Source organism: Schistocerca serialis, chromosome 12, assembly GCF_023864345.2.
Source record: "Schistocerca serialis cubense isolate TAMUIC-IGC-003099 chromosome 12, iqSchSeri2.2, whole genome shotgun sequence".
Lineage (NCBI taxonomy): Eukaryota > Metazoa > Arthropoda > Insecta > Orthoptera > Acrididae > Schistocerca > Schistocerca serialis.
The window spans coordinates 33,431,216-33,443,512 of NC_064649.1; the positions used below are offsets into that span (position 1 = coordinate 33,431,216).

The following is a 12,297-nucleotide window of genomic DNA, read 5'->3' on the forward strand; positions in this document are numbered from 1 at the left end:
GTATTTTACGAAGCTTACTTTTTAATCACGAATAAGAGATGCCCTTTCCATATTACTTTATTACAAATACAATTTTATTTGTTTTAAAACACTTATTAAGTTGACAGTTTACATACAGCATTGTCTTAGATACAAGCGTGACCACTCCAGAAGTCCATTATCTCTGTCCCTCGTAAAAGTTGATTCTTATAAACGAATGTGCTTTCGAAAACGAGAAACATATTTGTCATTGTCGCGTTGCATTCTGATTAACCTAATGCTACTACTATAGCCTAATGCGCTTACTACAACTGAAAATCTTTGTCAAATTAAAGTCATAAGTTATGTGGCCCTACTGGCAGTCTGTGATCTTTGCCCATCGTACAAGCAAGGATAAACATTCCGAACGCAAAACACATTTTTAGAGGCGTAAAAATGTGTATACAAGGATGTATAATAAATTCATGGTTATTATTTCATGACGTTTGGTTCACTTTTAGAGACGTTTCCTCTCCATTCCCAACGACTACACTTATTCCAAGTACTTTCATTATTTAAAACTGCACTGAGATGAAACAAATTCATGGGACAGCGATATGCATCCTTCCCGCTTGTTTTCAAACTTAGTTCAACCTGTTCCCGTGAGTGGCGCTGTCATAGCATGTCTTCAAGATGGCTGCTACACTTGACATCCGTCAGAAGCAACGTGCTGTCATAGAATTCCTGTGCTGTGGAAACGAGACAGTGGGAAACATCCACAAGAGGTTGAAAAAGATGTATGGAGATGCTGCTGTCTATCGCAGTACAGTTAGTCGGTGGACAAGCAGCTTACTTGATGAAAGTGGGCACGGCAATATTGAGGATTGTCCTCGCAGCGGCAGGCCTCGTACTGCACACACTCCAGGCAATGTGCAGAGAGTTAACGAATTGGTGACTGCTGACAGATGCATCACAGTGAGCGAATTGTCACGTTACTTTGGGATAGGGGAAGTAAGTGTTTGCAGAATACTGAAAGTGCTGGCGTTAAAAAAGGTTTGTGCCAGGTGGGTTCCCACGATGTTGACAGTGGCTCACAAAGAAACAAGAAAAACGGTATGCAGCGAACTTTTGGAACAGTACGAGAATGATGGAGATGAATTTCTTGGAAGAATTGTGACAGGTGATGAAACATGGCTCCATCGTTTGTCACCAGAGACGAAGAGGCAATCAATGGAGTGGCATTATGCAAATCCACCCAAGAAAAAAAATTCGAAACCACACCTTCTTCTGGAAAAGTTATGGCTATAGTGTTTTTCGATTCCGAAGGATTCTTGCTTGTGGACATCATGCCAAGTGGTTCCACCATAAATTCTGATGCGTATGTGATGACACTGAAGAAACTTCAAGATCGACTGAGTAGTGTTCGACCACATCGGCAAAAGCAGGATGTTTTGCTGTTGCACGACAATCCGCGGCCACATGTCAGTCAAAAAAGGATGGAAGCGATCACAAAACTCGGATGGACAACACTGAAACACCCCCCTTACAGTCCTGACCTGGCTCCATGTGACTGTCATCTCTTTGGGAAACTGAAAGACTCTTTTCGTGGAACAAGGTTTGAAGATGATGACTCCCTTGTGCACGCTGCCAAACAGTGGCTCGAACAGGGTGGTCCAGAATTTTACCGTACGGGTATACTGGCCCTGGTTCCAAGATGGCGTAAGGCAGTAGAGTGATGGAAATTATGTGGAGAAAAGAAATATTGTTCCTAAAGGATGTATTTACACACTGTAAAACTTTCAAACATGTAGAATAAAAGGTAGATTTTAAGAAAAATAGCGTGCATTTCTTTTGGAGTGACCCTTATATAAAAAAGCAGTGCATTGGCGCCGCTCCCATTTGTTTATAGGTGAGTCATGTGAAAAGGCTTCCAACGTGATGATGTCTGCACGACGGGAATTACCAGAATTGGAGTGTGGATTGTTGGTTGGAGTTAGACCTATGGGATGGAAATCGTTAGGGAATTCAAGTACCAAGAGTGTGCCGAGAATACCAAATTTCAGGCATTACCTCTCCGCACAGACAACCTAATGGCCGGCGGCCTTCACTTAACTACAGAGAGGAACCGCGTTTGCGTAGAGTCGTAAGTGGTAACAGATACGCAACACTGCGTGAAATAACCGCAGAAATCAATGTGGGACATACGACGAACGGATCCATTGGGTCTATGAGGCAAAGTCTGGCGTTAATACGCTACTGGCCATTAAAATTGCTACACCACGAAGATGACGTGCTACAGACGCGAAAATAAACCGACAGGAAGAAGATGCTGTGATATGCAAATGATTAGCTTTGCAGAGCATTCACACAAGGTTGGCGCCGGTGGCGACACCTACAACGTGCTGACATGAGGAAACTTTCCAACCGATTTCTCATACACAAACATCAATTGACCGGCGTTGCCTGGTGAAACGTTGTTGTGATGCGTCGCGTAAGAAGGAGAAATGCGTACCATCACGTTTACGACTTTGATAAAGGTCGGATTGCAGCCTATCGCGATTGCGGTTTATCGTATCGCGACATTGCTGCTCGCGTTGGTCGAGATCCAATGACTGTTAGCAGAATATGGAATCGGTGGGTTCAGGAGGGTAATACGAAACGCCGTGCTGGATCCCAACGGCCTCGTATCACTAGCAGTCGAGATGACAGGCATCTTATCCGCATGGCTGTAACGGATCCTACAGCCACGTCTCGATCCCTGATGGGGACGTTTGCAAGACAACAACCATCTGCACAAAACAGATCGACGACATTTGCAATAGCATGGATTATCAGCTCGGAGACCATGGCTGCGGTTACCCTTGACGCTGTACCACAGACAGGAGAGCTTGCGATGGTGTACTCAACGACGAACCTGGCTGCACGAATGGCAAACTGTCATTTTTTCGGTTGAATCTAGGTTCTTTTTACAGCATCATGATGGTCGCATCCGTGTTTGGCGACATCGCAGTGAACGCACATTGGAAGCGTGTATTCGTCATCGCCATACTCGCGTATCACCCGGCGTGATGGTATGGGGTGCCATTGGTTACACGTCTCGGTCACCTCTTATTCGCATTGACGGCACTTCGAACAGTGGACGTTACATTTAAGATGTGTTACGACCCGTGGCTCTATCCTTCATTTGATCCCTGCGAAACCCTACATTTCAGCAGGATAATGCACGACCGCATGTTGCAGGTCCTGTACGGGCCTTTCTGGATACAGAAAATGTTCGACTGCTGCCCTGGCCACCACATTCTCCAGATTTCTCACCAACTGAAAATGTTTTATCAATGGTGGCCGAGCAACTGGCTTGTCACAATACGCCAGTCACTACTCTTGATGAACTGTGGTATCGTGTTGAAGCTGCATGGGCAGCTGTACCTGTACACGCCATCCAAGCTCTGTTTGACCCAATGCCCAGGCGTATCAAGGCCATTATTACGGCCAGAGGTGGTTGTTCTGGGTAGTGATTTCTCAGGATCTATGCACCCAAATTTCGTGAAAATGTAATCATATGTCAGTTCTAGTATAATATATTTGTCCAATGAATACCCGTTTATCATCTGCATTCCTTCTTGGTGTAGCAATTTTAATGGCCAGTAGCGTAGGATATGGCAGCAGACGACCGACGCGAGTGCCTTTGCTAACAGCCTCTCCTGGGCTCGTGGCCATGCAGTTTGGACTCTAGACGACTGGAAAACTATGGCCTGGTCGGGTGAGTCCCGATTTCATTTGATAGGAGCTGACAGTACAGTTCGAGTATGGCGCACACCCCATGCAGCCATGGACCCAAGCTATTAAGACACTGTGTGAGCTGGTGGTGGCTCCATAATGGTGTGGGCTGTGTTAACATGGAAAGCATAGGGTCGTGTGATCCAACTGAGTCGATCATGGACTGGAAATGATTATGTTCGGCTACTTGGAGACCATTCGCAGCCATTAACGGACTTCAAGTTCCCGTGGCAAAGTGCATGTAACTGGCCGACAGTTGTTAGTGACTGATTTGAAGAAAATTCTGGACAGTTCGAGCGAAAGTTATGGCTACCCAAATCGCCCGACATGAGTCGCATCGAACATTTGTGGGACATAATGGAGAGGTCAGTCCGTGCATAAAACCCTGCTCCCGCAACACTTTCTCGGCTATGGACCGCTGAAGAGGCAGCTTGGCTCAATATTTCTGCAGGGGACTCCCAACAACTTGTTGGGTCCATGCCACATCGAGTTACTGCACTTCTCCGGGCAAAAGGAGGTTCGACACGGTATTACGAGGTATCTCATGTCACCTCAGTTTGTACAGGTGTGAAGGTTTCGCATGGATCTCCTAGTTTTCATTAAAGATCGTTACGTAACCATTTTTGAAAACAAGTTCAGTCACCACTATTAACCGGCTCTTTGGAGCTTGCTGCTTGACCCATCATTCTTTTTCAATTATTAATCAATTAATTACTGCTACTGCACTAAGGTAAGAAGTCGACAAAACTGCTTACATTTCAAGATGTTGCAGGCGATAGATCTCAGAGAAGGCAGCGTCAGACAGCAGCTCGGCGTTTCCGACATTAAGTTCCCGCAAAGCGGGGCACCCACGGCAAATGGCAATTACTGTCTCATCGTCCAGCCCGAACCCATTTCGCAGATCCAGCATTCTCAGTTTTGGCAGGCCTCCAGTCCTTAAACACAAAAGTAAGTGGCAGCTTTATTGCTACTGCAGAAGTTACGAGCGGAGCTGTCTCTATTGATCTACTGAAATCACAGCACCAAAAAATAATTAACGTAAAATACTAAAATTTTGGGAATACATTTGTTTACGTAACATATTTAACATTAACATTGCAACTTCACACGTTAATATAAGCGAAAGATAAGGCATTGCAAATGTGAAATGCTGGTACATTAATAACCTGTGTAACCGGCAGAATGTTGAATGCAAGGATCCAAAAGTACCCAGGAAGCGGCTACGCATGTAGTGGGGGCTGTGTGGAAGGGGGACTGGGCGGTTTTTTAGGTTAGAGGGTCTCAGGAAACCACAGAAATGGCGTCGGTCTAAACGGGGGCAGGTAAAACACATCAAGTTAGTTGTACAAACGATCGGTATTGTAGTTGTAAATTGTCGTAACTGTGTTGGGAAAGAACCAGAGCTCCAAGCCCTAGTAGTAAGCACTGAAGCTCAAATAGTTATAGGTACAGAAAGTTGGCTAAAGCCGGAAATAAGTTCAGCCGAAATTTTTTCAAGTGACCTAACAGTGTTCAGAAAGGATAGATTAAATGCAGTTGGTGGTGGAGTATTTATTGCTGTCTGAAGTAGTTTGGCTTGTAGTGAAATTGAAGTAGATAGTTCCTGCGAAAGAGCATGGGTAGATGATATACCTGATAATCGGACAAAACTATTAATTGGATCGTTTTATCGATCTCCCCCCCCCCCCCCCGACTCAGAAGATACAGTTGCTGAACAGTTAAAAGAAAACTTGAGTCTCATTTCAAATAGGTACCCCACTCATACAATTATACTCGGTGGTCACTTCAATCTACCTCTGATATGCTGCAAAAATTATACGTTTAAACCCAGCGGCAGGCACAAAACGTCATTCGAAATTGTACTGAATGCTTTCTCAGAAAATTATTTTGAACAATTAGTTCATGAGCCTACTCGAGGCATAACTTGTTGGGAAAGCATACTTGACCTCTTAGCAACAAATAATCCTGGTCAAATAGGGAGTATCATGACGAATACAGGGATTAGCGACCACAAGGCAGTTGCTGCTAGGCTGAATACCGTATCACCCACAACCATCAAGAAGAAACTCAAAGTACATCTATTTAAGAAAGCTGTTAAAAATGCTCTTAACGCCTTTTTAAGAGACAGTATCCACTCCTTCCGATCTGATCACGAAAGCGTAGAAAAGATGTGGAATGATTTCAGAGAGATAGTATCGAAGGGAATTGAGAGATAAATTAAATAAATTAATAAGCGATGGTACTGATCCCCCATGGTACACAAAACTGGTCAGTTCACTGTTGCAGAAACAACGAAAAAAGCATGCCAAATTTAAAAGAACGCAAAATCCCGAAATTGGCAAAGTTTTGCAGACGTTCGAAATATAGCGGGTGCTTCAATGCGAGATGTCTAGTAATCTGGCAGAAAACCCAAAGAGATTCTGGTCATACATAAAGCACACCAGTGGCAAGACGCAATCAATACTTTCAGTGTCACCATAGCAGAGTTATTAAACACGGTTTTTTTATACTCCTTCACCAAAGAAGACGAAGTAATTATTACCGAATTCCTATCAAGAACAACTGCGAAGATGAGAAACATAGAAGTAGATACTCTCGGTGTAGCAAAGCAGCTTAAATCACGTATGTAATAAAGGCAAGGCTTCCGGTCCGGATGCTATACCAGTCAGGTTCCTTTCAGAGTATGCAGATACAATAGCTCCATATTTATCAACTATATACAACCGCTCGCTCACAGAAAGTTCCGTACCTAAAGACTGGAACGTTGCTCAAGTCACACCAATACCCAAAAAGGGAAATAGGAGTAATCCGCTGAATTACAGGCCCATATCACTAACGACGATTTGCAGTAGGGTTTTGGAACACATACTGTATTCGAACACTATGAAGTACCTGGAAGAAAACGATTTCTGACACATAGGCAACACGGATTCAGAAAATATCGTTCTTGCGGAACACAACTAGCTCTTTATACTCATGAAGTAATGAGTGCTATCGACAGGGGATATCAAATTGACTCCATATTTTTTAGAGTTTCAGAAGGTTTTCGACACCGTTCCTCACAAGCGTCTTCTGCCCAAACTGTGTGCATATGGAATATCACCTCAGTTGTGAGACTGGACTCGTGATTTCCTGCCAGAAAGGTCACAGTTTGTAGTAATAGACGGAAAGTCATCGAGTAAAACAGAAGTAATATCCGGCGTTCCCCAATGAAGTGTTATAGGCCCTCTATTGTTCCTGATCTACATAAACGACTTGGAGACAATCTGAGTAGCCGTCTTAGATTGTTTGCAGATGATGCTGTCATTTACAGTCTTGTAAAGCCATCAGATGATGAAAACGACTTGCAAAATGAGATAAGATATCTGTGTGGAGCGAAAGGTGGCAGTTGACACTGAATAAAGAAAAGTATGAAGTCATTCACATGAGTACTAAAAGAAAGCCGGCCGGTGTGGCCGTGCGGTTCTAGGCGCTACAGTTTGGATCCGCGTGACCGCTACTGTCGCAGGTTCGAATCCTGCCTCAGGCATGGATGTGTGTGATGTCCTTAGGTTAGTTAGGTTTAAGTAGTTCTAAGTTCTAGGGGACTGATGACCACAGATGTTAAGTCCTATAGTGCTGAGAGCCATTTGAACCATTTGAACTAAAAGAAATCCGCTAAATTTCGATTAGGCGATAAGTCACACAAATCTCAAGGCTGTAAATTCAACTAAATACTTGGGGATTACAATTACAAATAAACTAAATTGGATCGATCACATTGATAATATTGTGGGTAGAGCAAAGCAAAGACTGCGATTCATTGGCAGAAGGTGCAACAGGTCTACTAAAGAGACTGCTTACACTAGTCCGTCTTATTCTGGAGTACTTCTGTGCGGTGTGGGATTCGTATGAGGTGGGACTGACGGATGATACTGAAAAAGTTCAAAGAAGGGCGGTTCGTTTTGTATTATCGCGAAATAAGGGAGATAGTGCCACAGACTTGATACGTGAATTTGAATGGCAATCATTAAAACAAAGGCCTTTTTCGTCGCGACGGGATCTTCCCATGAAATTTCAATCACCAGATTTCTCCTCCGACTGCGAAAACATTCTGTTGGTACCCACCTACATAGGTAGGAATGATTATCACGATAAAATGAGAGAAGTAAGGGCTCGGACAGAAAAATTTAGGTGCTCGTTTTTCCCGCGCGCCCTTCGAGAGTGGAACGGTAGAGAGACAGCTTGAAGGTGATTCGTTGATCCCTCTGCCAGGCACTTAATTGCGAATAGCAGAGTAATCACGTAGCTGTAGATGTAGATGTACATGCATCGTGTTGAATAGGTCCCAGATATCGATTTTACGGCTGGAGTTTTGTGCCAGTCGCACTTGGTTGATCAGTACGTTTACAGTTAATCCTGGTTGTGGATCACAATGGAGTTGTCCGTCATGTGCTCGATTGGCTACAGATCTGGTGATCGAGTAGGCCAAAGCGACATATCGACACTTGATAGAACATGTAGGATTATGACAGCACCGGTCGTTGTGACCGAGCGGTTCTAGGCGCTTCAGTCTAGAACCGCGCGACCTCTACGGTCGCAGGTTCGAATCCTGCCTCGGGAATGGATGTGTGTGATGTCTTTAGGTTAGTTAGGTTTAAGTAGTTCTAGTTCTAGTGGACTGATGACCTCAGATGTTAAGTCCCATAGTGCTCAGAACCATTTCAACCATTTTGAATTTGATTATGACAGCGGTGTGTGGGCGAGCGTTATCCTGTTGGAATCACTCCCGTAATACTGTTCATGAATGGCAGCACAACAGGTCGGATCACCAGACTGATGATAGAAATTTGCAGTCTGGGTGCGTGGGATAACGGCGAGATTGCTCCACGTGTCATGCGGAATCACATTCTACGCCATGACTCCAGGTGTAAGTCCAGTGTGTCTAGCATTCAGACAGATTGTTGCAGACTCCCCACTGGCCTCCTTATAATCAACATACGGCCATCACTGGCACCGAGACAGAACCAGCCTTCATCAGAAAACAGAACAGACCTCCACACTGCGCTCCAATGAGCTCTCGCTTGACACAACTGAAGTCGCAAATTGCGGTGGTTTAGTGTCAGTGGAGTGCACGCTCCAGGGCGTCTGACTCGGAGATATCCTTGAAGTAACCAGTTTTCAACATTTCGTTGTGTCATTGTAGTGCCAACTGCTGCTCAAATTGCTGCTGCAGATGCAGTACGCTGCGCCTAAGCCGTACGCCAAACACGATGGTCTTCCCCCAGAGGCAGAGCCACGCGGCTATCGGGAGCCCGGTCCTTCTTGTGACCGTACATTCTACATCTACATCTACATCTACATTTATACTCCACAACCTACCCAACGGTGTGTGTCGGAGGGTACTTTACTTGCCGCTGTCATTACCTCCCTTTCCTGTTCCAGTCGCGTATGGTTCGCGGGAAGAACGACTGCCGGAAAGCCTCCGTGCGCGCTCGAATCTCTCTAATGTTACATTCGTGATCTCCTCGGGAGGTATAAGTAGGGGGAAACAATATATTCGATAACTCATCCAGAAACGCACCCTCTCGAAACCTGGCGAGCAAGCTACACCGCGATGCAGAGCGCCTCTCTTGCAGAGTCTGCCACTTGAGATTCCTAAACATATCCGTAACGCTATCACGCTTACCAAGTATCCCTGTGACGAAACGCGCCGCTCTTCTTTGGATCTTGTCTGTCTCCTCTGTCAATCCGACCTGGTACGGATCCCACACTGATGAGCAATACTCAAGTATATGTCGAACGAGTGTTTTGTAAGCCACCTCCTTTGTTGATGGACTACATTTTCTAAGGACTCTCCCAATGAATCTGCACCTGGGACACGCCTTACCAACAATTAGCTTTATATGATCATTCCACTTCAAATCGTTCCGTACGCATACTCCCAGATATTTTACAGAAGTAACTGCTACCAGTGTTTGTTCCGCTACCATATAATCATGCAATAAAGGATCCTTATTTCTATGTATTCGCAATACATTACATTTGTCTATGTCAAGGGTCAGTTGCCACCAAGTGCCTATCTGCTGCAGATTTTCCTGCATTTCGCTGCAATTTTCTAATGCTACAACTACTCTGTTTACTACAGCATCATCCGCGAAAAGCCGCATGGAACTTCCGACACTATCTACTAGGTCATTTATATATATTGTGAAAAGCAATGGTCCCATAACACTCCCCTGTGGCACGCCAGAGGTTACTTTAACGTCTGTAGACGTCTCTCCATTCAGAAGAACATGCTGTGTTCTGTTTGCTACTAACTCTTCAATCCAGCCACACAGCTGTTCTGATATTCCTTAGGCTCTTAGTTTGTTTATCAGGCGACAGTGCGGTACTGTATCAAACGCCTTCCGGAAATGAAGTAAAATGGCATCTACCTGGGAGCCCCTTATCTAATATCTTCTGGGTCTCATGACCAAATAAAGCGAGTTGGGTCTCACACGATCGCTGTTTCCGGAATCCATGTTGATTCCTACAGAGTAGATTCTGGGTTTCCGGAAATGACATGATACACGAGCAAAAAACATGTTCTAAAATTCTACAACAGATCGACGTCAGAGATATAGGCCTATAGTTTTGCGCGTCTGCTCGACGACCCTTCTTGAAAACTGGACCACCGCTGCCAGTAATCGTATACAGTGGCTAAATCCCTACAAAGCCTTTCTTCAGTATCGCAGAAGGAACATCCAGAGTCCCGAAGCCCTATTACACGATATCGTTCAAACTCAGTGGTGTGTTGATAATGGCGTCCTTTCGCCTTAAAGACCTTCTTGACTAACATTAACTCATCACATCCAGTTTCAAAGGTAACTAACGTTCACCACCGTTACGACGTCTATTTAAAAGAAACCTGATCTGCATCCCAGTAGTGGCGCTACTGGCGCCATTCTCACACGACTGGCGCCAAAATTATCACAGACATCGTCTTTCAGATGCAGAAACGCATCTGCCAACTTCCGTTTATACTGCACAACTCCTTCTTGGTGTTGCTATTTGCCGAGACAACACCACCTTTACTATGGTTACTTAAGAGCAACAAGGCACCTGTTCTACATCTACATCTCCGTGACCACTCTGCATTTTACAATTAAGTGCCTGGCAGAGGATTCGTCGAAGCACCTTCAAGCTGCTTCTCTACCGGTCCAGTCTCGAACAGCCACGAGGAAAATGCAAACGTTTAAATCTCTCCGTGCGAGATCTGATCACCCTTTTGCATTATGATGATCATTTCTCCCTATGCAACTTGACGCATGGTAATGTACATGTGCGTCAGTGAAAAAGACCAATAAAAAGGTGTTAGCATGTGGACGTAATGTGCTGTTCCAGTTTCTTCTGTACCTAAGGTCCATCATCGTTCCCTTTGGATCCCTACGTAATTCGGTGCTCTCCGATACACACGATCGAACAGCGGAGGAGTGGTACTCAAGCGTCAACTTTAGGTTACAATATCTCCGGATGTAATTAACATTTTACAATGCAACAAACGGCACTGATTACGTAGTTGTTTATATGTTCAGATGTGCTAACAAAACTAACGGGGTTCGATTTAAAAAAACGTAGGTTTGTGTTAAAAAACATACTTCCGTGCATTTTTTTATGGTTTGTATTAACCAATTACACTAGCCCGTCTCCTCACGTTCGGTCTGTGGAATCGATTCGTCAGTATTTGATGTGGTTTACGAAATATATCCAGCGGTAATGTTAGGTGACTCACCCTGTATATATATCAGACAACTGTGTGTATAGCGCATAAAAGTAAGTCATTAGCAGTAAATAAGAAAAGTAAAAAAAGTTCTATACTCAGTAAAAATTTTAAGAAAACAATTCAGTACAAAGCACAGAAGCACACAATATTTTCCTCGAATTCAATTTTCTGTTGGAATATTTAAATATTTTTTTCGAAATCGTTTTATCACTTCAACATTTACAATTTACTTCTTGGTATTTTGTCTTTGATTCTCTCTTGATTTTACTCAAAATGTGGTTGATGAAAATGCACTAGATGCTACTTATATTGATCATCGAAATTTGATATATTCGATTTCGACATTCTACATTTCGACTTTGGAAAGCCCACATCTGCATTTACATCTACCTGGATTCTCTGCAAATCACACTTAAGTGCCTGGCAAGGGTTCATCGAATCAGCTTCACAATAATTCTCTATTATTCCAATATTGAACAGCACGCGGAAGAAACGAACACCTATATCTCTCTGTGTAAGCTCTCATTTCCCTTATTTTATTATAATGATCATTTCTCCCTATGTAGGTTGGCGCCAACAAAATGTTTTTGCATTCGGAGGAGAAAGTTGCTGATTGAAATTTCTTGAGAGGATTCTGCCACAACGAAAAGCACTTTTGTTTTAATGACTAAAGAAATTTTGTGAAAATTTTGCCTTATGATTAGTGCAACTATTAATAGTAATTTTTTTTCTGCAACAGGCAGATTCTACATTTCCGGAAAGCATTTGACGCAGTGCCCCACTGCAGGCTGTTAGCGAAGGTACGAACATATGAAATA

At 43.8% G+C, this 12,297-nt stretch overlaps 1 protein-coding gene across 5 annotated transcripts in view; it reads right to left on the reverse strand.

Annotated features, from left to right (window-relative positions):
- LOC126428083 (F-box/LRR-repeat protein fbxl-1-like) overlaps positions 1 to 12,297 on the reverse strand; it is a 110,936-nt gene that overhangs the window by 23,927 nt on the left and 74,712 nt on the right. For all 5 annotated transcript variants that reach the window (XM_050089972.1, XM_050089973.1, XM_050089971.1 and 2 more), the window contains one exon: positions 4,491 to 4,670. In XM_050089972.1, the coding sequence (XP_049945929.1) occupies positions 4,491 to 4,670 (180 nt within the window). The remainder of the gene's footprint in view (positions 1 to 4,490; positions 4,671 to 12,297) is intronic.